The sequence below is a fragment of the Neolamprologus brichardi genome, chromosome 11 (assembly GCF_056152115.1).
Source record: "Neolamprologus brichardi isolate AB-2024 chromosome 11, ASM5615211v1, whole genome shotgun sequence".
Classification (NCBI taxonomy): Eukaryota; Metazoa; Chordata; class Actinopteri; order Cichliformes; family Cichlidae; genus Neolamprologus; species Neolamprologus brichardi.
The window spans coordinates 661060-688429 of NC_142114.1; the positions used below are offsets into that span (position 1 = coordinate 661060).

Consider the following 27370-nt stretch of genomic DNA (forward strand, 5'->3'; position numbering starts at 1 on the left):
GTGTATGCAGCTTTACTTTACGCTGAGTCAGACCTCACGAATCAAGTCGCACTGCGTCGTAAAGACTGACGTGCCTCGCTGTCCTCACATCATACAGCAAACGCACTCTCCCAAAAGCTGCGATCTCTCTCTCTCTCATGTCGGTGCCGCTGCTTCCCTGCGTCGCTGTTGGCTGTCCCCAGCATTCGCATGTCTACTCATCATCACTCCCTAATTTGATATACAATATTTTTGGTGAGTGATGAGCTCACAGCATAAAAACCAAACTTTTGTATTCAACCTACATGCTGGTGCATTCCTGTTTCCTGACTGAATAAAGTGGAAAAAAATATTTAAATACATTTATTATTCTTGTTGTGTATATCAAGAAGCAAAAGCAGGGTTTCTCCTGCAGACAAAAAAATTGCGACACAATTTTTTGTTTGTTTGTTTGTTCCACATTCTACACACAATACCCAATAAAGTGAAATAAAATGCTGAAATGTATTAAAAATCACAACATAACATGCAGATAAATATCCACAGCTTTTGCTTCACTGCTTTGAAGCATGTAGGATGAATTGTTCAGAAGACTTTAAGGCAACATGAAGAAGACTGTAGTGAAAACACAGTACGGCAGCTAGCTGTTAGAACGATGCGTTCTGCTCAGATCACGTATGAAAAGGCAGTTTTTCTGTTTGTGTCTCATCAGTAAGATTGACGGTGGATTGAAATGCAGTCAGTTCCATGCTAACAGCAAAATGTACTAAATGATTTGAGCATTAGCGCGGTGGCTAAGGTAACATTAGCAATAAATCTGGGCAGTATGGCCAAGAATTCACAATTCCTATTTATTTTTTCCTCATTACATAAATGCAACAAAAGAATGAATTCCAAACTAGTCAAAGAGGGAAGTGGCTTTGCATGATTCATAGTTCAAAACAGTTCTTACTTTTCTTTTGTTAGGTGGCCACTCGGCTATTTTTGCTCCTCTTCCTTTAAGGTTTGGTACCGGGCCACGAGAGTTGAGGCTCAGGTGTGAAATGTATGGTTTTCAGGGTTTTTATCGGTTTTCAGCGTTATTTGGTTATTGTTTTTATCGTTAACTCTGTTTTCCTGGGTCTTTTCACGTGTGTTATGAATAAATCTTCTTTTTTCGGTACCGGTACGAGTTTTATTTTGTTGTATTTATCCGCGACACCTTAAAGGCCGGTCCGTGAAAATATTGTCGGGCATAAACCGGTCCGTGGCGCAAAAAAGGGTGGAGACCACTGCTTTACAGGACAGCCTCTCGCCCAGACCTGCTGTGAGTTATTAGTCAAGAAATGGCTATTAGGTCTGCTTTAATTAAAACTGTACACCCTTCCAGAATAAGTAGGATAGCAAACCAACAGTAAAATCCACCTGTTATCTTTTCATTTAATACAAAGAATACACCAGGAGGCTATAGAAAAATCTTAGCACCACAAGATTTTTTTGACTTGGCGTGGTATTCTTGGAATCCATTTCTTTTATTCTCTTAGTAAGTTCAGGTTGTGTCACTGAATAGCACGTCAAAGAAAATACCAGAGTCAGTGACATTCACCAACACCTTTGTCAGATACACCTCTTCAAATTCTTGTTAACACAAATATCTAATCAGCTAATCATACGACAGAAAGGTATGCAGACATGTAGACTTTCCACTGGTCAAAGTGGTCAAACTAAGCATGGTTGTGGGCGTCAGATGGGCTACTCTGAGTGTTTCAGAAACTGTTGATCTGAGCGGCAGCTCTCACGACCATCTCTGTGGTTTACAGAGAATGGTCAGAAAAAGAGAAAATATCCAATCAGCAGCAGTTCTCCAGCTGAAAATGATTTGTTCTTGTCAGAGTCAGAGGAGAATGGCTAGACTGCTTCACATTGGCAAAAGTACCCGTGATTTAACAACCAAGGTGTAACTAACAAAGTGACCTGTAAGTATGCACTCCATGTTCTGTGTTTTGCCTGAGCGCCTCAAACAAATCAAACTTTATAGTAAACTTAGACAGCTCATATCACTCTGCTCATATCTTGATTTGATGCCAGATAATAACAGGTCTAATTAGTTTGTCTTTGTTTGGAGGAGTGTCCAGGTGTTCCTCTTTATGTAGGGCTACACAGTATTAAGCTGTATATCAAATACTTGTTCTTCAAATAGGAAATGGCAAACCTGTAATGTCCAGAGTAGGGATGGGTACCGGTAGGTTCTGACATAAACGGTAGTAACCAGACCGAAAAGCAGCGCACATTTCGGTGCTTTTTTTTCCTGAGCTGTGATACACTTTGAATTCTAGCCAATCATTTTACGTTTCCGAGGATAGCAGGCGGGCCCAGGTACGTACGTTCTTTTAGAGCAGAGCTACAGATTAAAAATGCCCAAGGCGAAGCGGTCAAAAGTCTGGCTGTACTTCACAGCAAAAGATGCAAACTCAGCAGCTGCAACAAGTGCTTTAAGCTGATACTGTGACACAGTCAAAGGAGGTAACACCTCAAATCCAATGAAACACCTGGCGATGCATAGCATTTTTTTTAAAGCCGAAAAATGCGCCGTATTTGATAGCTTGCTGTGAGACCTCACACCCAGCACATCTACTGCGGGTGTGGTGCCTGTTATCGACCCGGAGTTAGCAACATCCCCCAAAAACCCGAAGAGGACAGTCCTGGCCCCTAGCCCTGCCAGTGTAGCAGAAATGATGAGGATGATGATGGCAGCAGCAGCCGTTCTTCTCTATGTGAGTAGCTTAATGTTGTTCGTGTATAATTTACGTTGAGTAGGCTAACCACGTTATTACATTAATGCATATAAGGTGAACTAGCAAACACCGTAGTTACATGCAGCTGTCTTCTTGTTTGATGGCAGATACTCCCTTCACCCTGGCCAAAAAGGCTAAAATGACCAAAGAAAAAGTGGAAAACAGCTAAACATGAGAGGTTTTTGGACAAAATTTGTGTTGTGATACCATATATGCCCCCATAGCTGCAGAAAAGGCTAACATTGTTATCTTTTTACAAAAAAACAGCTGAACATGAGAGGTTTTTGGACCAATTTTGTGTTCTCCATTCTTTAAGCACCGGTTTGAGCACCGTTTAAGCACCGGCACCGTTTCAAAAGTACCGGTTTGGCACCGGTATCGGATAAAACCTAAACGATACCCATCCCTAATCCAGAGTTTGTCTTTATAGATTTTTTTTTTTTAAATTTTAGAACATTTCTCAGCTGTAGTAACATTTCTGTTTGCCCTACATTTATTTACTTGGTGAAGGAGAACATCAGCCTTTGCTGGTGTAATGTAATCAGCGTAGCAATGATGATACAAATAGTTTTCATACTGAGCATTTGAATTTCAGTCACATCCATTGTGTCAGACAAAGCAGAATTTATTGTCAGGCTCAAACGTTTCACAAGTTACCTTCTTCCAACCTTCACCGAGTGTCCTCTGTCTTTAGTCTAACCTTGTGCTGTTGAACACACACAAATATAAATTAGCCTTGAATAGCATTAGCAATTCGCTAAGAGCTGGACTGTTTATTCTGCACTTTCAATCAATGTAACAAACCACTGAGGTCAGGGATTTCTGAGCATGTTCTGGCTGTTAATTATTGGAGCTGCTGTGCTGACTGGAATGGCAAAATGTCTTAGTTTATGCAACTTCAAGCTCACAGTGTTCCAAGTGGCATCAATCAGAGCATAATCTGGGGTCATATTATGTCCAACTAGGCAAGATAAATTATTTTACCATCCTCAGTGAAAGCTAGTGTTAGCGTGGGAATATATGTAATTCCATTGTCATTCATCTTACTCAAATAGCTTGGTTTGATAACCCTGAAAGCCATTCCTGTGGAGCAGTGCACCTTGATATCTGCTCTTGCTCTCACGCCATTTGTTCCATCTACTGTAGCATAAGTCCATTACTGTGATGAGGAAAAGGGTGCTGAATCAAAGAAGCTGATGGCGACTGGCCGTGCTCCAGATGGACTGGTGTGTGTGTGTGTGTGCGTGTGTGTGTGTGTGTGTGTGTGTGTGTGCGTGTGTGTGTGTGTGTGTGTGTCATCATCTTTATGGGAAAACGCATATTCTGCTGATTCAGAAGTGTGCAGTTTGCTGTATTTGATTACTCGAGGTCTGACAGAGAGAAACTGAGATCTGTGGACCCAGTTAAGACTTTTACAAGCACAAAGTGTTCTTCATAACAGATTAAGCAACCTTCTGGGTTACTTGGGTCTGTAGGCATCCTAATATGCAATGCACATGAAATATATTTTTAATTTTTCTGCTCAAAATGTTTGGGTAGCACGAAAGTTTCATATTATGGCCCATTGATATATTCATCAAAAGTTACTCTAAAATCATGTCATATAGACACAGACACGATTTTTGTACTCAAAATAACATTTTTGTCTTGTTAACTTCCCTCGAATCATCTTCGTTGCAGAATTTTGGCGTTCTAGCTGTCAGATCTGTTCCAAACGGGAACGTGTCGACGGTTACTGTCCTTTCAGAGTCATTGTTAGAAGGCAGAGTCAAAGCTGCCTGTGCTGGGGTTTTTTTCATTCTCATTCAGCTTCAAGGACACGTACTGGGGCTGTCTGTCTCACTCTGACGTTCAGTCACTCCCCTTCTCCTCTTCTGTCCTCTGTCATTTTACAAAAGTGTGTCCCGTGAAGGACACCAATCTTTAAAAACGGTAATCAGGTTATGTTGATGTATCTTTCAAACCATGCTCTCCTTCCTCCGTTCGGAACTAAAAGGATGTAAATAAAACGCTGACCCTGAACTTCTTAATCCTATGATGTGATTGTCTGTCTGTGATTTCAGCATGTACTGCTGGGCTTCAAGTTCATTCTGACCTTCCTCATCCAAGATGTTCCCAAACACATCCAGGACAAACTGGCCCGTCTGGAGTTTGAATCATTGGAGGCCCTCAAGAAGAAGGTAAAGTCTGACTCTGCTCTTACTTTCTTTACTTTGTTACCACTCAGCAGGTTGCTACCTGTCCTCTGACATTGGTTGACAACAATAAAAGGCTGATGGGGCAATGTCATAACTAGTGTTGGTCAAGTTACTTGAAAAAAGCTTCCCCCCAAAAGTAATCCTTTAACTTTACTGATTACTTATTTTCGAAAGTAATTAGTTACTTAGTTACTTTTTAAAAACATGATTTACAACCTGAATAGGTAATAAAGCGATAGATCTTTCAGCCCAATTCTACTTTTTCTGCATAATCCATCATACAAAATGTAATCAAATGGAAAAGTCTCTTTTTAAAACTTGTTTTATTAGTTTTGATCTTTTAACTTTATGCATCAAGCAAAAATGAAATTATATGCGACATTCTCTGACTGGAAGAAATTTGTTGAACATTTAAACAAACATTCTGCACATTCCAGCATAAAAAAATAAAATAAAAGTTTTTTGTGTTTACACTCACTCTTGCACGTAAAACACAGCAGAAAATAAATAAAATCAAAGACTCAGCAGTCCTGTTGCTCTATTTTCACCTGTTTAGCAGGAGTGGGTCAGGCGGAGGTTTACCCTGGTGCAGGTGTGTCGCAGCCATCATGTCAGTGGAAGGATCCGGCAGTTTCTCTGTGAATTTCACATTACGTCGTAGCGCACTCGGTGCTTGTGGGACGTTTAGGGGGTTTTTTGGCTGTAAAAAGAAGTTTTCTTCCCATGCAGTGAACAGCGGACGCTAATGTTTTTGTCACTTTTTACAGAATCAAACTCAAAGTAACTTTAACAGTTTAACTTCCAACTTTAACTTCCACACTTTAGATGCTGCACGCTCATACTCTCTGCTGCACTCGATATATTATCCATTATTGATCTGCACACAGCTGTTGCCACGAACGTCGCATTCGCTTACGTCACTGTCATGAGACACTCTTGCAAAAAAATCACAGTTTTAGTAACGCAGCGTGCTCACGGGAAAGTAACAGTAATCTAATTACCTTTTTTGAAATGGTAATCCCTTACTCTACTCGTTACTTGAAAAAAGTAATCGGATTACAGTAATGCATTACTGCTCATCTCTGGTCATAACCCTGCCGGGCAGGCAGGCAACATGAACACCAAAGTTTATGAACATGATAACTTGAGAACGAAATGATATAGGATTTTCAATTTGATACCGTTGGTATAGCAACTAGAAATTTCGGATGAGTTTGCCTCGACCTCAAGGTCAAAGTCAGAGGTCGTGTTTTCTGAAAGTCTTGTTAATGTGATAACTTGGGAATGAAACGATGTAGGATTTTCAAATTGACACCATAGGTTTATCTACTATGAGGCTGAGGGGTACCACGAGCCACACGACATTTTCCTCATCACCAGAGGACTCTGTTTGTAGTAAATGGTGTCAGCAAGAAACACAAAGAACAGTTTCCCATCTGAGAACAAGAGGTGATCTGAACTTGATTTTACCAATACATAAGTAAAGTTGTTGTTGTCGTCAGTTGGCTCAGTCCATCCCTAATGGACCGATCCAACCTTTTTCCGAGTTCTGATCTGATAAACTACCTTTGCTGTGGGTATAAGGAGAGTGAAAGTAAACAAGCAAGTGAGGAAACATCTTTATCAGATCTTTTCAGTCCTGCAGGCTCACTTTGAAGATATTTCACACACAATGCATTTACTACTATACCAACAGCTTCTGTCTGGAGGTTTGCAAACATTTTTTACATCACTTGAAGATGGTCAGACTGCTCAAATTCTGTGCTTAGCTTCTTTCATCCTACATTTGATCTACTGCTAGCTGCTGTTGTTGTGTGAATAAGTAAACCCAGAATAACACAGAGCAGGATTTCTTTCTTTGCACTGTGCATCGACTCATTGTCACTGATATTCGATCCAGCCTTTTGGATCAGTGTCAGATTTATATCCAATCCAAATATCCGCAGTATCCCTAATAAGGCCTGGAAGTTTGAGGGTTCTGCACAGTATCTTAGCTATTCCCAGGACTGCACTCTGCATTCTGGACAGAGACCTCTTATGTAATCTCTTATTGCCACTCAACCCACTTTGGACTTTACCTTACACATTTGGTTCATTTGTTCCTTTAGCCCCATTACTATTCCACGGCCTATTTCCTCATGTTTCTTCTTCCTCATGTTGCTGTCCACTGAGTTTGCCACATCTAAACACAACTGCAGTCTTATGTACCTTGTCAACCACTATTATGTCTGATTGGTTGGCCAGAAACTGCTTGTCTGTCCCACTGGACATTAACCCTGTTCTTCTCAACCACCTTTGGTCGTGTCTCTCATCGAGAATTGAGGACTTCTAATGTTGGTGGTGGAGAGTCCCAGATATATCTGGGACTCTCCACCATTTGACCTTAGAACTGAAGAAGCTTCTCGGATGAGAGGTGAAACGTCTTCAAGCAACTTAAAGAAGTCCAGACGCTTTTCTTTGCAAGCTCCTTTGACTACGATGACCTGGATGACTGAGAACCTTCACAGACATGAGGACTTCTAATGCATTTCACAGATGTTGCTGTACATTGCTTGGTCCACAGTTCCCAGCTTGCATCTTACATCCTGCTACTATGTGTTGGCTGGTGCTAGATTCCTGCCTCTCTGGATTTGGTGCTTGTGAGGAGTGTTCATGTCTTGACATCAGTGGCTTCAATCTTCGACCTTCGGGCATGTTTATCATGGTTCCTGTTGACCTGTGGGATACTTAGGTACTTGTAGCTGTCCTGTATGTCTGCGATTCCGCTTTCTGGTAGATCCACTCCTTCAGTCCAGTCCGAAGGAGGATTGTGGTGAAGTGAATCAGTAAGTCAATGACTTGCTCACTCCTGGTATACAGCTTGGAAGTCATCCAAGGAGTCGTACCGGAGGAGGCTAATGGTCACTCCAGTCTTGCTAACCACCAACGCACAAACATCCAACAGGAACAACTCAGTACATTTAGGCATGCAGGCATGGTCAAGATGACCTGCTGAAGTTCATACCAAGTACTGAATGTGACTTTAAATACAGCATGGTTATTGGTACAAGACTGGGTGGTCTGAGTATTTCAGAAACTGCTGATCTACTGGGATTTCCCACATAACCATCCGTAGGGTTTGTAGAGAATGGTCCAAAAAAGAGAATATCCAGTGAGCAACATTTCTCTGGATGATAATGCATTTTTGGTAAGTGATATTTTGTTGGCACACTTTGGGCCCCTTACTACCAATAGAGCATTGCTTAAATGCCACAACCTACCTGAGTATTGTTGCTGACCATGTTCATCCCTTTATGACCACAGTGTACTAATCTTTTGCTGGTTTCTTGTACCAGGATAACTTGTCATATCACATCGCTCACATCATCTCAAACAGTTGACTGCACGCAGATGGCCGCCACAGTCACCAGATCACAATTCAGTAGAATACCTTTAAATTGTGGTTGAATGTTCAGCTGACAAATCGGCAGTAACTGCATAATAGTGTCATGTCAATATAGACCAAATTATGTGGTGAATGCTTCAAGCTACCACTAAAAATTAAGACTGTTCTGAAGGGCGTCCGAGCTGGTACTAGCAAGGTATACCTAATTAAATGTGGTAGAAATGGTTTTGAATAACATGTCAAACTTCTCTAATCACTATTTATTTCTACCAGTTTGAGTGTATATTCCTAATATGGTCATCTCAGGAACACAGCTCTGTGGATAAGCATAGAAACCCCACTTGCATGACATTTCTCATATAGTTATTTACTCAACATGCATTATGATGTGCTTGTATGTAGTAGCTGTTGTGAAGTGTTCTTCTCTCACCCCAACCGGTCGCAGCAGATGGCCCCGCCCCTCCCTGAGCCTGGTTCTGCCGGAGGTTTCTTCCTGTTAAAAGGGAGTTTTTCCTTCCCACTGTCGCCAAAGTGCTTGCTCATAGGGGGTCATATGATTGTTGGGTTTTTCTCTGTATCTATGAAGCGCCTTGAGGCGACTTTTGTTGTGATTTGGCGCTATATAAATAAAATTGAAATTGAATTGAAATTGAATTGAAGTGTCAGATGTATACAAGAGCAGAGAGCTTGTGTATATCTCCATAACAACGTACAGCTGCAGAGCTTCCCATTTAGCATTAAGGAGAGCTCTCAATGTCTGTCTCAGACCACTTTACTGAAGATAAATGGTGTGCCCTATGCTAATAGTATTGATACGGCTCCACAGTAAAGCAGTGGCTTTCTGTGTGCCGCAGCTATTTGCTTGATGTGGACTGACAGAGCTGAGTGCTTCTCTGACGAGCTGTTGGATCATCATTTCTTTCATATGGTCTTTGCTGCCCTTCAGTATGTTGCTGCTCCTCTATATATCGCTGTTTTATGGTCTGACTTATTACATACCATTTGCCAGTATTACCAGAAGAACTTTAAAAAGAACCGCTCATTATTCATACTCACTATGTAAATAGATTAGATTTCATCAGTTGTTACCACAGATATATTGGATATATAACCACATCATGCTAATGTTTGCTTCCTGACTGAATATTCATCTTCAATTGGTCTGTTTCATGTACACACTCTCCTATTAACCAGTTATGTTGGCTTTAATTTGTGGTCTCTTGCTTCTGCAGAGACAGCTCCACGGAGGGTGAGTAGCTCACAGGCTGTGTGTGATTGCGGAGACTCTTTTGTGTTTTCACTGCCGAACACTTGGTTGATATTTAATTACTTATAAAGTTGGCTACTCACCGTGTGTTCTAATACAGATGTTTTTGGTGTGAGTTTGTGATGTAACAAGCGGAGATGTGTGATGCTGTGATACTACAGTTAACAGTTTAATAAGAGAACCACTTAATGCTCATAATCAAGGTGGAAAACAGATGCTGGTCATTCACCTGTCAGCATGAAAGAAGATTCCCGTCGTAGCATCTGAGCGAATGAATGACTCCTCAGATATGAAATGTATATCCTAGGCTTCTCCTACCTTGTCAGCCTTCTTTCTATCAGTCTGACTGTCCTCAGAAAGACAGCCATTCAGACAGAATGAGAGCTAAATGAAGACGGTTTTCTGCTACTTAAGGCGAGCTGCTACATTAATGTAGTAACTCAAGTAGGCAGACATGCTGTGTCGGAGATTGGAGGCCAATCGTGTAGGCATCTTGGGTAGAAGAAGCTACCTGAGAAATTGCATATTACAAAAAAAATGGTAAATGGCCTGTATTTGTATAGCGCTTTACTAGTCCCTAAGGACCCCAAAGCGCTTTACACAACCAGTCATCCACCCATTCACACACTGGTGATGGCAGCTACATTGTAGCCACAGCCACCCTGGGGCGCACTGACAGAGGCGAGGCTGCCGGACACTGGCGCCACCGGGCCCTCTGACCACCACCAGTAGGCAACGGGTGAAGTGTCTTGCCCAAGGACACAACGACCAAGAGTGTCCAAGCTGGGGCTTGAACCGGCAACCTTCCGATTACAAGGCGAACTCCCAACTCTTGAGCCACGATCGCCCCCATTACAAAACAAGCAGACACTGATTCCTGTTCTCAGTCTGAACCAGAAGTTCTGACCTGAAGCTCTAAAGCTGAAGTGGCTCTTTACGAGACTGTGTCGCACACAAATCTGATGCACATGTAACATCTGTCCTCTGATGTTCCTGTAGCAGAACTCCAATTTAGATTATGAGCTGCGTAAACCGAAGTTTCATCTCAAGTGAACCATAAGAGTAAAATCATTCTGTAATAACCATATGGAACAAACATCCTTCTTTTTTCTGTAATAATTATGAAGAAGTTCAACAACATTTTGAAGCTTTTCACATTTATTAAGGAATCATTTAGAAAATCAGGCAGATGTGTTATTTCAACAGTTGTATATACTCTATGGTTACATAGAAGAGCCACCTCCACAGGACAAGACTCAGCTGTCCATCTGCATCTAAAGGTCAAAGGTCACTCTTTCGAGGATGCCAATGTTCACATTTTGGACAGAGAGGACAGATGGTTTGAAAGAGGAGTGAAAGAAGCCATCTATGTCCACTGTGAGCGACCATCTTTGAACAGAGGCGGTGGTTTACGACACCAACTGTCTGCCATCTATAATCCAGTTTTGAGTTCCCTCCCCAGACGCCTTAACGCCCACTCACATCCTGGTCCATCTGACCTCAGGAATTCGCATGATAAGGTGGGGCCAGGTTTCACAAAGAGCTCACCCGAAACCCTGGCTGATTGGGACCCACACCCAGTTTCACACCTTGGCTCAGGCGATTAGAGGATCATCAGGGGGTCCTTTTGTCCCTCTGTGGGGGGATACTCCCACTAGGTTTATATCTGGGACTCTCCACCATTTGACCTTAGAACTGAAGAAGCTTCTCGGATGAGAGGTGAAACGTCTTCAAGCAACTTAAAGAAGTCCAGACGCTTTTCTTTGCAAGCTCCTTTGACTACTCTATGGTGCAAAATCATAAGAATATTTATGCTGAGAGTTTTACAGATCCACAGAGTCTCTGTTTAGAAGTCAGGAGAATGTGTACATCCTATTTTTGCTTTTTTTGTTACTTGGTTTTGCTTTGTTTGGCTTTTTTTACACCCAGGTTGTTGCTATTTCACGACAAGACATCAATATATGACGAGTAGGAAGTGACACTGTTGCTATAACTCATGTGCTACTGCCGAAGGACCCCTCATGTGTAGATGTGATACACCAGTGGTTTTGGCACGCTCAATGTTTGTGAGTCAGTGTGCCTTTAGTGTGGTACAGCTGGCTGAGAGCCACAGAGCTTTTTAAACTCACTTAGTGAAACGTTTTTTCCAGTGGGACAGCTGAACTAATTCACTCAAGAACCAGATCAATAAGAGAGTTCTAGGATTTATGGTTTAAGTTCATTAAATTTGAAAATCGGAAAGAAGTGTTTGATTAGACTAAAACGGAACATGAAGCTCTCTCCCTCGTGCTACTCTATAGAATAATAATGTGGTGGGGTGAAATGCATTCAGACATAGTGGGTATCATAGTGTGTATACAGCATGGACTCGTTTGGAGAACTCGTGCAAGGATCTCAGATTCCCACAGGAGATACTTGATCAGACGGATTAGCAGCTTTCTTGGCTGCACTTCTTCAGCTACATTTCACCTAGCTCTGCACCACCATCTGAACACATCAGTCACAGCAGACTGAAGGGCCGGCACAAGATCCTGCCATAGTTTAACCCTGCTGTCATTAGGAAGAGAACTGGTAGATACATGTCACACTGATGCCATCCCAGTGGATACATGTCAGACTTTCCAGGGCGGCGTGTAGAGTGTTTTTCTGTAGCTCTGTTCTAAACACGGCACTGCACAAGTGTTCAAGCTGCCCGTTTAAAGTGTTGATTATCCCGGTTGATACAAGTGCAACAGTACGATGGTGGTCAAAGCAGCAGAAGCCTTGTTTGTATAAGGTGTCCTCAGCTGTTATCATGACTGCCAAAGAAATTAGCTGAAGGCTAACAGCCACGTATCAAAGCCATCGCACAGTCTACACGAACCACGCTCGATTGATTTGCTGTCCATGTAGCATTACGGCCTACAGTTATCTAACTTTACTGAAATCTGACAGTCTGTGGGTGTCTGCACTAATTAAACATCATTGAAAGGTGGTTCAGTTCTTATAGGTTGTCAGGTTTTTCTGTGTGACAGCAGTTTGACTTTGCATTAGATTTGTTATAAAGTAACTGGTTACAGCGGTCCCCAACCTTTTTTGCGCCACGGACCGGTTTGTGCCCGACAATATTTTCACGGACCGGCCTTTAAGGTGTCGCGGATAAATACAACAAAATAAAACTAGTACCGGTACCGAAAAAAAGAAGATTTATTCATAACACACGTGAAAAGACCCAGGAAAACCGAGTAAACGAAAAAAACGATAACAAAATAACGCTAAAAACCCTGAAAACCATACATTTCACACCCGAGTCTCAACTCTCGCGGCCCGTTACCAAATGACTCATGGACCGGTACCGATTGATAGAACAGGATGTCTTGATCTGAGTATCTGCTAGGGACACTGAAGCCAGGAACAATTGCTCATTGCCTGAAAAACTTAATTACTTAATTACAAAGTGATGGGTTCCCAGATTTGAGCCTCCTAGTGTGATTAAAGTTTTGCGGGGTGAGGGCGACTGGGCTTTAAATAAGGTCCTGAGCTCCTTTAAGTCAGAGTCAGCAGTCAGGGATGAACACTCAGCAGAATCGGTCCACAACAGAGAGCTGTGCACTCTTCATACTACACACTTTGTAACAACACCTCAGACCTTGACAAGACATTGCAGTTTAGCAGTGCAGCATTTGTCACATGCACACACAATTCATTTTCACAGAGGAGAACACAGCGTCCCTCACGACGCTAATAAGTGTGTGGGTGTGTGTGTAAAGACTTCAACCTTCATTCACAAATGCATATGTGCATGTTTTGGGAGTATTTGCAGGTTGTTGGGGTTTTTTTGTACCTCACACTGTGTTACATCTGTATGATGTTTGATCTAGAGGTGTCCCCAGAGTTCTTTGGTCCCAAACAAAAATGTCTTTGGTGGTCACGTGTGTTGCGAGAGTTGACTCTGGTGTGGAAGGTGGACTAGCTTGTTTTAGCGTTTATTTTACTCATGTTGTAGCTTCAGTTAAACTCCACAGTAATGTAACTAGTCCGAGTTTAGTGTCAGTGTAAGGTTAGAGTAAGGCTGGGCACTAATTATGGTAAAGGTTTAAATAAGTCGCTGTGAAATATCTAATGTAACGCCCCCTAAACACATGGAGACACAACTCTGTGTGTGTTTGTGTGTGAGTTTGTGCTGTGGGTTTTTAAAGTCCTGCTTTCTGTCCTCGCTGATGAATAATGACATGTTCGGACTATTAGCAGTGGCTCTGGGCTCAGAGACGAAGGTCTGTAGACAGCACTGTGAGCAAGAGATGATGCTTTATCTAAGATTTTCATCGTAATGAGCTGTGTTTGTATCAAGGCAGGATCTTGATACAAACTATCATTTGAATTGTTAATCTGTGGTTTTAGGAATATAAAATGTGTGAAAAACCATTTTTCAAAAATATTTGTTTTTCAAAATAAATGAATCAACTTATAGTTTCCTTTTTTTGTTTGTAACAGAATATCCAAGTGTTTTTCATAAAAGCAGATTGTCTGAAAAGGCAAAACACATTTGTGTCGGTGTAGCTGTCAGCCTTTAAAGCGTTGCTTTAATGTGCTCATAGTGTTTTTAGCCCTCAGTGTAGACACGGCATCACCGTCTTTGTCTGTCAGTTTATGCAGAACTTTGTAAGAATTGCTTTGCTGACTCGAGACCACGTGTTCATACATATATGTACATTTTCTCGCTTTGATCATTCATCCTGCTTGTCAGTGTGAACATTTCACAGTCCATCCACCCACCCAGACCTTTAGCACGTCCTGGGTCTGCCCCAGGGTCTTCTCAGATCACATGTTAGGCATCCAGGAGGCATGCTGGTCAAATGTCTGAACCACCGTAATTGGCTCCTTTTTAATGTGAAGGAGTAGCAGCTCTATTCTGAGCTCTTATTGAATGACTCAGCTTCTTGCCCCATTGCTGAGGATGAGCTCAGACTCAGCCACTTCTATCTGTAGAAGTACTTCTGTTTCACTTTTCCAGGCATTAGCTCCAGCTCATTGCTGTAGGTGAAGGGTAGGAATGTAAATCAACAGATTCACCTTTGGGCTAAGATATCTGTAGACATGCTGAACCAATCTGCCTGTCAATCTGCCGATGACAGTGCCCTCTATGCAGCAACTCGTCCACTACCCAGAGAAATCAATGCACCTTTATCTGACTAACAACAGGGGCCTGTTTCTGTCCTGAATGATGCAAGTATCCCTTATGTTGAGGGAGAAATAAAACTGAATTATAATAATTAAACAGTTGAAAACGGATTTGCTTTACCTTGTCCAGTCTGCAAGAATTACATTTAACTTGTATGATGTAAAACCAGGCTTTAGATTTTGTTTGCATTAGAATACATTAATTAACCTCTTGCCAGAAGCTCGGAGGAATTAGTTGATTAAAACATGAGTCTGCCAAGATCCGCATTAAAGGAAGAGGGACATCTTCAAAGTTCTGCGCAGTAATTTCTTAAAGTGTGACCTGGAACTGTTAAGGCCAGCTTGAGCTAAAAACTGTCTGCACTATCAGACTACACCTCCATTTAGTCTGTATATGTCCTCATCTCTGCGCTCCTGTGTGACCTTGTGGAAAAAGTTCCAGCAGGCAGACCTGTGGGGTTTGGACAGCTGTGACAAAATCAGATCTGTGACAGAGGATCAGGTTTTTGCTTACAGTGTAACTAAAGCTTGCATCGACGAAGATGAGTTACACTGTCCTTCGGTCCTCTTAGAGAAACATGTAGTTAGCAGAGCAGTAGAGAGTTGTTGTTTTGCTTCTGTCTGATCCCGAGAGCCAGTCCTCGCTCTCTCATCTGCAGGAGAATGACCAGACCCCGCAGCCAAACATGTAATAAAATGTGAATAAAAAAATCCAGGTCCTCTCACTGCTCACAACATAATGTCATTTTAGGAAACAGACTGTGGGAGACTTATAAAACAGGTATCACCATCCAGTAAAGTGGAGTTTACATGAACCCTGCAGGGGAACATTGTGTGCAAGACTGAGAAATAGAAAACGAAGCATTTGTCATGGCTACCTTCCTTTATCAGTTCAAACATCTCAACTCTTCCTACCATCATCTTTGTTTTCAAGCTGTTACAAACCAGAGGCACCCAGGCTTTAGTCTGATTATTTCTGAGCTACTTAAAGGGCTCGACTGCTTTGGGCACTACACGCAACTACAAACACAGCTCCAATCAACATCATATTAATGTGACGTAGAGGTTGAAATATTTGTTCTTCACCTCAACAGTAACACTTCAGTGACCTGCAGAAAGAAAAAATGACGCCAATGCATTAGTGCTCAAAGGAGCTTGCAAAGAAAAGCGTCTGGACTTCTTTAAGTTACTTGAAGACGTTTCACCTCTCATACGAGAAGCTTCTTCAGTTCTAAGGTCAAATGGTGGAGAGTCCCAGATATAAACCTAGTGGGAGTGTCCCCCCACAGAGGGACAAAAGGACCTCCTGATGATCCTCTAATCGCCTGAGCCAAGGTGTGAAACTGGGTGTGGGTCCCAATCAGCCAGAGTTTCGGGTGAGTTCATTGTGAAACCTGGCCCCACCTTATCATGCGAATTCCTGAGGTCAGATGGCCCAGGATGTGAGTGGGCGTTAAGGCGTCTGGGAAGGGATCTCAAAACTGGATTATAGATGGCAGAGAGTTGGTGTCGTAAACCACCGCCTCTGTTCAAAGATGGTCGCTCACAGTGGACATAGATGCCATCTATAATCCACCATTTGACCTTAGAACTGAAGAAGCTTCTCGAATGAGAGGTGAAACGTCTTCAAGTAACTTAAAGAAGTCCAGACGCTTTTCTTTGCAAGCTCCTTTGACTACGGTGACCTGGATGACTGAGAACCTTCACAGACAATGCATTAGTGCCTTAAACCTGCATTTTAACTGAAGGCCACCAGATGGCGATTCCTGTGGTTGCAGAAAGACTTCCAGTCCCATAGGAGGCTGCAGGAAAACATCTTTCTGACTCGACCTCTATAGACACTTTTTCTATGAGTTTAAGGTCTTAATAACACAGTTTTATTCGTATTTAATAAAACTTCAATAAATAATCCGTGGTAACTTGACTTTAAAGGTGAGCAGAGGAGCAAGTAGTTTCACTGCAACGCTAAGTGTAAACGACTGCAGCAGCAGCAGCCTGCTAATGTCCAAAGCTCCTTCCTACCAGAATTTAGTGTGAAGGACTAGCTCTGCTTTCATTCCACTAATATGCATACCTAACATGAGCTGCCCTTTTATATTACTAACCACACGTGCACACACAGGTTTTCTGCAGTAAACTGAATGAATGTTGCTGTTTGTCTTTTGTTTCAGAAAATGCTGGAAGCCTCGCAGCTCAGTAAGACTGTCCAGTGAGGAGGATAGGTGTGCCTGCAGATACTGATGATGACACACTGTGGTTTACATTACCGTTCTGAAGCTCGCTCTACGTGCGTATGTATTCACAAGAACAAAAGTGTTACCTTTGGAGTTGCGTGGCTGTTGTTTCCCCCATTCCCTCACACTGGTTTGTACTGTTAATCTGCAATATCTTCACTGCACCATGACTAGTTGTACAGTTTTGCGAAGCATACATGACGGTTGATTCAGGTTCGTTGCTGTGTACCAAATGTTATACGTTGCTCTTTAAAGTGGATGTACTATAATGTTTTGTGTTGCAGTGGTGTGTGTACAGGGGATGAGATAAATGGGACAGATGTTCAAATCACAGAGGGATGCTGTACACATGATATACTGTAGAAAATAACGATTTTATATCCAAATCTTTTGATTAAGTAATTTCTGTTATGTTCTGTTCTTCTGCTGCTGAAGTCACTTTGGGTTTGGTTCAATCAGTGTTCAAATGTTAAACTTTGTGAACTGCAATTAGAATAAATGAGTTCTAAGCCTTCAGGATGTAATAACTAATAATCGCCTGACCTGATTGTATCTCGCCTCAACAATCTAATCTGCTTTTTATCCTCAGCACAGCAAGTATGGAGGCAAAAAAGGCCAAAAAGATGTAAAGGTTCAATGCAGCCATCAACACACTCAATGATGTGGATTTGATCCTGATGTAATTAGTTTGGTCTGTAACATGACAAAACTCTAAATTACCTTCACACATCAACTCACACAGAAGTCTTTAAAAGTAAAGTTTAGGATGCGCATTTATCAACACGACCGGTTCTTCAGTAAATGTTAAATCTCACAATATGATCCATGTCTTGGCCTTCCTTTGCTTCCATACCCAAGAGATGTCATTGAGCCGTCTTAGAGCAGGATATGTTTTCAATGCACTCTTATGAAACTCCCAGGTGCCTTGGAATGCAATGCAGTCCCAAATATTTGCTTTTATATGCTCTATTTACATGGCAAAAAACATGTAACACCAGATTTGAATAATCCCATGCTCAAATAAAGTCACAACCAAAGAAACCAGCTGTATCTGCTCTGTGTTTGTACTTATTGGAAATGTCCCGTCTCAGTCCAACTGCTCTTTATTCCTGGTTGATGTCTTTTGTGAGGACAGGAAATGGAGAGCTCTTAAAATGATCAACTCTGAATAAAGTTGTACCACACCATCTGCTCTGGAAACTTCTTGGTTACTTGAGCAGTGAGGCGGAGAGCTGAGGTTGCCAAACGTAGAGAGTAAACCTCCTCAGTGTCACGCAGCCCGTTAATCACAGCTCGCTGCTTTTCAACACCTTCACTGACACATATGCTGACCCACACGGATTAAAAAGCTGAGGGACAGCTAATCTGGACTCTGTGAGGAACTCCAACCAAGAAACTATTGGTTATATCGATTTTCAAATCACCATTTCTAATATTAACATTCTTGTCCACATTTTTCCCCACATGCCAAACTGGTCAGGACAGATGATTTAAAAAGAAAGACCCGGAGACTTGAGTGTAACAGACAGTTTTCCACATTTTATTTTTTGATATTACCATAGCTATATGTAACATCTGACAACAGGTATCAACTACAGAATAATACACTGAAAATTTGTCAGTTCCAACTCAACCATTTTCTTCTTCTTCTGTTGCTTTTTGGTCCGGTTACATTTCTGCCTGATCCTCTCCTCAGTGTCATTGAATGTCAAACATTGAAACACATGCACGTCATTCACCTGGATACAGCTGAGTAAGACAACAGTCAAACAGACTCGACGGTATGAACAGAATCGGATCGTTTTTCCTCACGCAGCTTTATTTTTAGCTGAGACACCCATACGGTATTACTACAGTAATTATCATAAGGCTAGATTACTGTACAGCTATGCACCAAAAGGTTCACTCGGCTGTTCTAGATAAAGAGAAAGAGCACCGTATTTACAACTCTATTTACATTTGGTTTTTAAAAACGAATCTCAGACGACAACCAAAGAGAGAAAACATGTTTAGAACATTCCTTGTTTTTCGTTTTTTTCCGAGTCTGAAGCAGCTGCTGTGTGAGGCTGCACGAGTTTGGAATCTAAAAGAAAGAAACTAATGAAGTGTTTCTGTACAGATAGCTGCAACACACGGTATAGCTTATTGCCAATGCCCTTAAAGAAACCCCCCATTTTCCCTTTCCTCTCTCTTACTTTCGTTTGTTTGTCTTTACAGCCAGCTCTGAAAGCCGGAAGGTGCGAGGCTCTGTCTCGTGCGCGCTTCCTGCCGGTTTACCCACGGCACGCGCTTCTCAAAGCTTCACACCCGCCCACCCATCATAAAAAATAAAACATTTTCAAACATCAGATTGCTCAAAAAAATGTACAAGTTTTAAAAAATAAACTTTCTTTTTCACTGTATATACATACGCTGCACCCTCATGTACACTTAACTTTGGGGGGGGAGGGGGCCGTGAGCGCGGGCAGGACCACGGCTGCAGGACATCAGCGATTAACCCGTAAGAAACAGCACGACTTCTGCACCCACTCCTCAAAACGTGCTCCGACTTTCATCTCAGTCACAATTGCAGACAAACGCGGTGTGACTGAAGTAACACACACAAACTCGTAATTTCAGGTGTTTCTGTATGGAGCCGTGTGTGTGGTTTGTAGAGATGCAGCTCCTATTAAAAGGCACAAACTGACGATGGGGTTTTTCCCCTTTCTTCAATCACAGCTGCTGACTGACATGCATCATTTAAGACAAACTGTCTACAAAACGAACACAGAAACACATCTAAAATGACTTAAACCAATGTCAGCAATTAAGAGATCTTTTAACAGATAGATGCTGTTTACGAACAACAAAAAAAGTGTAAAACATCTTGGACATTCAACAAATCATCCCAACTGAAGCACAGTGGAGGGAGCAACATGGTTTTGGCTGCTGGATGCCCTGAAGAAGAAACGTACGACAATAATGCAATGAAGGTGTTTGTTTTTTTCCCTCTCTCTTCTCATCAGTCTCTCTTTTTTTGGATAATTTCTCATTCAGCTACAACGTAACCAGATGTGACATCCAGGAAAAGTGACGGCATTCAGAGAATATAGAAACAGAAATGTGAGAGTTATGAATTCTGCTCCTAAGCCCATAGAGCCAATCAACAATTTACAAAGTTGTGTTTCATCTATATCCGAGGGGGAAAAGTATCTTTCAGTTTAACTTTTGTCTACTACAGAGGGCATGATGAATAAATCTTAACAGTCACCTCAAGTTACTTTATACTGTTAAAACCCGACAATATTAGAGAGAAAACTCCACTATGAGCAAACAAGAAATGATGGTGGGAAGGAAAATTTCCTTTTTAACAGGAAGAAACCTCCAGCTGAACCAAACTAAGGAGGGCCGGTCATCTGCCTAGAGCTACATAGGAAAAACATATTGGACACAGATGCATGCTGCATGCACAGTGCAAAGATAACTGCAGGGTAACTGGGCGAAGTCACCAAAGTTTTAAAGCGGTGTTTATTTGTCTTGCCTGGTGACTGGTTTTTATATCTGGGGAAAAGCAAATTCAGATGGGGACTTCAAATTAAATGGATTATTAAAGAGGTGCCAAGACTTAAATCTACAAGGGCTCTGATGTAACTAAGTACTTTTATTCCACTACTGAGGTATGAAATAAATTTTGGTATTTTTCTCTTCTACACATTTAGAAGAGAATATCAGTGCAGCAGTCCACAATGAGGTTGATATGGCAAAATAATAACAAAAAATCTGATCTTAGCCTGAGGTGTTTTAGCGAGACACAAAGACTGCTGTTTAATGATGACGTCACAGAAATATGAAGCCTCACGGCATGTGATGAAAACACAGCCAGTTCTAGAAGATGTTTTGCAGAAACGTTTGTCCAGCATGAAATTTTTCTTTGCTTTTGGTGTGAAGGCACCATCAGAAACAGCGTTAGGAAACGTGGAGGTTGTTCTTGCTAAACGAGGTTCAACATAGTCAGAGGAGCTACTTTTTTCAAGCCTGCACTGAGAGATTCTGTTTAAAAGAAAGGCACGAGAAGTGTGTGTTACTGAGATGAACGTCGGAGCATGTTTTAGGAGGAGTTGCTGCAGAAATTCTGATCATTCTTCAGGGTTAAGCAGCTGCATGTCTCTTGCAGCAGCAGCTGGGTTAATGGCAGGCAAACACAATATGTTCCGTCAATAAACAACAAAATCATGTGAATAAAAAAATAAGAACACCTCATTTTTAAACGTGTGGTCAGCAGGAACTCTTCCAAACCTGTTTGTTCATCTTGCTACAGTATCAATGCAATGCTGCCCTCACACACACACACACACTTCTTCCCACCAGCTTCTGTGTGTGTGTGTGTTATTTAAAAGCTGAAAGCGTGCCGCCTCTGTAAAGAGACACTGGTACAGATTTAAAGGGTTATGACCAACAGTTTGCACCGAGCTCAATTCAGCAGAGGATACATGGTTCTTAAAAAAGAACAGAAAACAGATTGTCTGAGTGCAATACAGAGCCCAGAGTGGAGTGAAAAGTCACCATCTCCTCTCACCTCCATGGACAGAGGAGGTCAGACACGCTGAACGGACTCAAACGAATGGAATCCACTTTATGTTTTTCTATTTATCATCAGCGATGTCACTGGCAGCTAACGTTCAGAGGGGAGCGAAGGTTCGAGGTAATGGAGGGAGAAGTGTGAGTTTGAGTTGTATCGATAAGCAGGCGTCCCCGTCCCTCTCCTCTGCCAGCTGCCCGCTATAGCTGCAACTACAAGTGCTTGTTATTTCGATTTTTACACCTGGAGTGTTTGGACCACTGATACTTTGAGAAAGAAGCTTTGATTTGATGGGAATCGGAAAAAGTTATGAGACTAAAGTTTTAATTTTACAAGGAAAAGGATCAAAATATTACAAGTGAAAAAACCCCCATGAAGTCAAAAATTGCCATTTCAAGAAGAAATTAAGTATTTTACAAGGTCAAAGGAGAAAGAAGTTACTCTTTAAAAAGGCCAAAATAATTTAATTTTCATAAGAAAAAAATATATATTTCAGCTCTTTAAAATAATTAGTATTGACAACTGTGTTAAACACTTTGAGCCTGCTGTAACCACTTCATGTTGCTCTGATGTCCTCTTAAATTCACATCAGGGGGTCTGCTGAGATGATCAAAGCTGTTGCTGACATGGAGAAGTTTAGTTTTCTCTTTTTCGGTGTCTCAGTCTTGTGAATGTGAACCCAATCGGTCCACCCTTGAATTAAATTACTTTTAAGAATCAGCTGTTGGCAGCACATTTAGCACAAATTGGAGTTGTTACTGAAAATCAATTAAATCTGGAAATCTGCCATCATTGATGAATTATTTCCAGTAGCCCCTCCCACACCCACAGATGTATGCTGTGCTCATTTTAGACCCCATGAAAAATGAGGCGCTTCCCCCCCTTCAAATGAAAAACAGCTGAAAATGTCTACTACATTCAGTAAACCTTTTTAAATGTTTTACTTGAAGTACTTATATGAGACTGATCAATCATTCTGAGTGAGCTGGTCCCATGAAAGTGGTAATGTAAACCAAACTGTCACTGTAGCCTTGAGTTGTGTAAACGCAGCACGTTTTCCAAGAACATCTTCCTGAAAGCTGCATTGCCACTCAAAATTTCTGGCTTCCAGACTAAACTAAACTGCACATCAGTTATTTAAGACCTTTGTAAAGAATGATTTACCTTCTTGTCACAGTGGATGAATCAAATGTATACAAGTTTGTTTTAGCACCTGTACATTTGCTGCATGCTGACTGTAAATAGGTTATTTCCTTGTTGCATTTACCCATCTGTTAGTATTACTTCTTAACAGCTCCAGCTGATATTTATTATCACCTATTTCTGATATTATTGTGGATTTTTGTTAGAAATAGTGAGCCAAAAATGTTAAGAAATTCAACTTTGTCTATATCAACCATCTTTCATTCTTTGTTTGACAAAGTGAAAGATTTTGTAATATGTTTTCAGGAATATAAGAATTATAATAATGACCTTCTCCTAGAAAATGTAAACTTTATCTCAGAGTACAATCACTTTTTCTTCCCAACTTTGTCATACAGTTACAACTTTTATATGTACAAGTTTGTAAAATTACAATTTTACCTCGTTGTATTTTTCCTTTTTTTTTTTTTTTTTTAAATTTACACTCCAATAAATACTTCTCAAAATGCTTTTCACAGTGGCCCTAATGCTCTGCTCTTTAAGTGGACCTATTCTGCTTTTCCTTCTTTTCTCATAAAGGCGCTGTTTCAGACAGAGGGTAAACTAACTAGTATGAAGTCAGTCAAATTAAAAAGGATAAGTAATTATTATTTTAAACAGTGACTCATACAAAGCCGCTCTAATAGAATCCACGAATAAAAACCACAAAGCTGGAAATGAGCAGAACAGGTCCACTTTAAATGCGAGCCTCCTTATTTTAAATGCTCTAATACAAATCATTTAGAATGTCAAAGTGCAGTCAGGACACATAAAACAAGAATATAATGAAAAACATAAAAACACTAATAGACATTTATAACCACCAACAATTGGTAGGGAGCAGGGCACGGAACAAAAAGTGACAGGAGAGGTGGTGAGCTGAGAGGCAGGTGGTTGTGGGAGCTCAGCTACCTGCTACAGCAAACTAGACAGGAAGGTTCAAAAGCAGAGTAGTGTTCAAAGAAACTACCTGAAGCAGGAGGGGAAGAGTGACTGAGAAAACTTGGTGTCGGTGGGTCATGGTCCACAGGGTGTCAGCGAGCTTCAGATGACCTGGCAGCAGCTGGCTGGAGCTGAGGTACAGAGCAGGCCGTCCCTGGAGCCTCCACCTCGCTGGATGTTGACAGAGATCGTCTTCTCGCACAGAGGTAGTTGAATCACGCTGTTCTTCAGGGTGCTCAGGTTGCCATGAGTGTTCCTGCCACCCGGGCCGCCGTGCGGCGCCGTTTTGCGGTTGTGATGGTGTTGTGGGGCATGGGTGCGAGGCAGGCCGGTGATAGTGGTGGTGGGGAGGGTGATGGTGTCCAGGCTCCCGGCGGACCCGATGCACATCCTCCAGGTGGACTTCTCCTGGATTTTCACACTCCCTCCTGAGAGGCTATGGGGGTCTATGATGAATTTCCCCCCACCCCCTCGACCACCTCTCCCAGCGTGGTGGTGCTGCAGCTGTGAGCTGAGGCACAAGCTCATCAGCTTGAGACTCTCCACCAGCTCAGCGCTGCGGCTTGCAGTGCGCGAGGCCCGGGGCTGAGAGCCAAGGGACGGGTTAGTAGTGCTACTGTTGTTACAACAACTGGAAGGGCTGTCTTGTCCTTTATTACCCCCTCCTCCTCCCCCACTCCCCCCTCCTCCACTGCCACTCTGTCCTCCTCCGTTACCTCCCGCTCCAGGACTCCCCCTGTCTGGGCCAGAGGACCCTCCTCCCTCAGTGGGGGGCTTCCCCTGCCCTGAGCTGCTGCCTCCACCGTTCCCCCCCTCGCTGCCAGGTGGCCCTTCACTGCTGTCCCTCCTGTTCCAGCTGTAGCTGAAGCCTGAGTCTTTATCCAGGCGCCTCCGGTGGCTCTCGGAGTCATCATCGCTTGTCTCAGAGCTCGAGCATGACGATCCCCTTCCCTGACTCTTGCGCCGATGATAGCGCTTCTGCGTGGATCCCGGGGACGACGACGAGCTCAGGGTGCCGGCGTTCCCGGCCATGTTCATTTTGAGACGGCTGAGTTTGGGCGGCAGACCCTCGTCCATGTCGAAGTCATCGTCGGACTCTCCCTCCTCTTCAAAGATCTGGTTGAGCACTGGGGCACTCTTCCTGGACGTAAGGCGGTTGGTGATGGAGGGGGGCTTCCGCCGCAGGATCACCTGAGTTGGTAGGGGAGACGGGTCCTGCTCTTCCTCCTCCTCTTCATCCTCCTCCACTCTGCCAAACAATCAGACAGGACTGAGTTGACATTAGAATACAAGCACAAAGCAATGACAGAAAACTCGATCCTCTGTTTTATCATCAGTTGCTCGATGGATCATTTGCTCTGTTAGACTACAGGGAGGACGGGACTATTACAGCCGCCATTTTCAGATGTCTCATTTTGTCTAGTTTCTGAATAAAAGTTCAAAAATTAAATTTCTAACATAATACAAAGAAATTTAGCTTGAACATTTAAGAAGCTACGAAATGCACTCATTGAAATAGATTACAACTTATTGTTCTGCTTTCAGTTTTAGGGATACTGAGGACACAAAATACTGAGTCCAGAGATCAGACCTGAACAGGCAGGTTCGCTGCTTAGCTGCTGCTGAGGTGGAGGGAGTGGGAGTCCTGATGGTGCCGGGAGCAGGACCTGAAGCAGCAGCACACGCTCCCTGAGGCAAGAAGAAAATACAAGAGCATGGACATTAAAACAGGGTGCAAGTATGATCAGCTGCACTGTTTACAACTGAAAGTAAGAAAGTAGCTGCGAAGTGTGCTCTGTTCTGAAAATGACTCTCACTGCTGCTGTCCCTGCCTTTAGGCTTTACCCATGTGTAAAGTTTGAGGACCCAGAAAAGAACCACACACACAAACAGAACAACTTACTACAGAGGCAATAACAATCCTATTTACTCTCAGATGGTCCTACTAGCACTGCGTTTCATGTATTTAAAAAAGCTTCATTTGATACAGACGAGAGATGATGACGAGTGTACCTGTGCCGACCCCGGAGAGTCAGTCACCGTGCTCTCTTCCCGTCTGCCCAGCTCCATCATGGCTTTAGAGCGATGTCCATTGAGCAGGTTCTCAGCACTGCGAGCAGGAGACTGAGGGCCTCCTGCGTGAGAGATGGATGAAGCTGCTAAACTGTCCTCAATATCCTGGTGCATATCCACTCTGGTGGGCCAGGACTGCCTGTAGAGATAAGAAAAAGGATTGCATCAGTTGATACGTTTTCTTTGATCTTCAAAAGACTTTATAGTCAATTTATACCCTCCCCAATGTCATGTTTATTGCTGCCATAAAAAAGTTAAACACATTTGGACAGTGAAGGAATGTCAGGATTCTTGCTCAGAAAAAGGATCAACATGCTCTGAAGTCAGAGCACAAAAACCTTTTTTGTAACAAAATATTGATTTCTGCTGTCCCTGTATCTATACATTATTAGCAAACAAAATATCACGATACTACACAGTATCGATTTTTCCCCCACCCCTAGTAAATAATATCATTACAGTATATAAGTGGGAAGAGATTTTAACTAGAGACATGACGCAGGGTGCTTTTTTGTTCATCCAGTGCAATCACTTGCAGCAGTATCCAACTGTACGTAGGTAATTAACAGTGAGGGCTTAGGGTTTGGAGCTATGAGCATCTTTATAACTTTAACTATAAACAGTGTCCAATGTTTTGATCAAAATGTTCATCACTATTTGTAGCCGCCAGACTAGATCATCTGGTTCATGATCCATCACAATTCACAGGTTATTGACCGTAAAACAAGAAATGTGACCTTGACCTGAAGTACAGTTTGGCTGAAGAGAGCATTAAATTCTTTATTGATTAACTGACTGATGAACTTTATTTTGGTCTGACTCTATAGCAGCTATATTTATTAAAGCTACACTCTGTTAAAAGGAACAGATGCTGTCCTATAAGTTACTATAAATTGATGTGGATGTGGCTCCACTTTCTCTGTTATGGACGAGCGTGCACACAAACACAAAGTGGGATTACCTTCCTGGAGTCTAGAACAAGTAGACTGACTAAATCAAAAGAATCATTCAAAATAATCAGCCCCCCCCCCCCCCCGAAAAGTTAAGGATTGATAAATAAAGGATTTTAAATAGAAAGCGAGGCTGAAATTAGCTTGTGTCTGTAGATAATGGATGAGTGATAACTGATTTTGCAAAATGTTTTATGGAAATCATGGCTTTTCTTTTTAAATCAGGTTGACAAATCCAATTACAGTTCATTACTGTGCTTTATTTATTTTACCATCCTCTAATAGAGCTGCCACAAAGGCCACACTGTATCTTTTTTCATTGTTAGCTAAACCACAGCCTCTCTATTCAGTGGTATAATGAATAATGCACTGATGAAACACAGTCTGTATGTGGAAGGAAAAAAAGAAGCTTGTAAAGCAGATTAGTCAGTGATGCAGGGACCTGTGAATGTCAGCCAGTGAAAATTAGAATATTCTTGGTAAACTAAGACAGATTTGGGCAATAATACAGTTGTAACTAAAGCTCATGTTATCTGAGTAACACCAAATATATTTTATAGAGTGTTTCAAATCAAAGAACAGTCAGTATTCAGTATGCAATCTGTTATACAGTTTATCCCATGAAGTGTCTCTATTAATAAAGTAATTTCAAATCTGTGTTTTTACAT

General features: G+C 42.0%; 2 protein-coding genes across 5 annotated transcripts in view; one reads left to right on the forward strand and one right to left on the reverse strand.

The window, feature by feature from the left end:
- Nucleotides 1-18184, forward strand: part of ano10a (anoctamin 10a) — a 40279-nt gene extending 22095 nt beyond the window's left edge. For 2 of the 3 annotated variants that reach the window (XM_087847917.1, XM_087847918.1), the window contains exons 14-16: nucleotides 4817-4933; nucleotides 9569-9585; nucleotides 16935-18184. In XM_087847917.1, coding sequence (XP_087704043.1) covers nucleotides 4817-4933; nucleotides 9569-9585; nucleotides 16935-17004 — 204 coding nt within the window. In that variant the 3' untranslated portion in view covers nucleotides 17005-18184. The remainder of the gene's footprint in view (nucleotides 1-4816; nucleotides 4934-9568; nucleotides 9586-16934) is intronic. The other variant, XM_087847919.1, reaches the window with a different exon arrangement.
- Nucleotides 18185-18516: 332 nt separating this feature from the next.
- The window catches only part of snrka (SNF related kinase a), a 51069-nt gene continuing 42215 nt past the window's right edge, over nucleotides 18517-27370 (reverse strand). For both annotated transcript variants that reach the window (XM_006796005.3, XM_006796004.3), the window contains exons 6-8: nucleotides 25693-25891; nucleotides 25271-25368; nucleotides 18517-24928 (exon numbers count right to left, since the gene is read on the reverse strand). In XM_006796005.3, the coding sequence (XP_006796068.2) occupies nucleotides 23782-24928; nucleotides 25271-25368; nucleotides 25693-25891 (1444 nt within the window). In that variant the 3' untranslated portion in view covers nucleotides 18517-23781. The remainder of the gene's footprint in view (nucleotides 24929-25270; nucleotides 25369-25692; nucleotides 25892-27370) is intronic.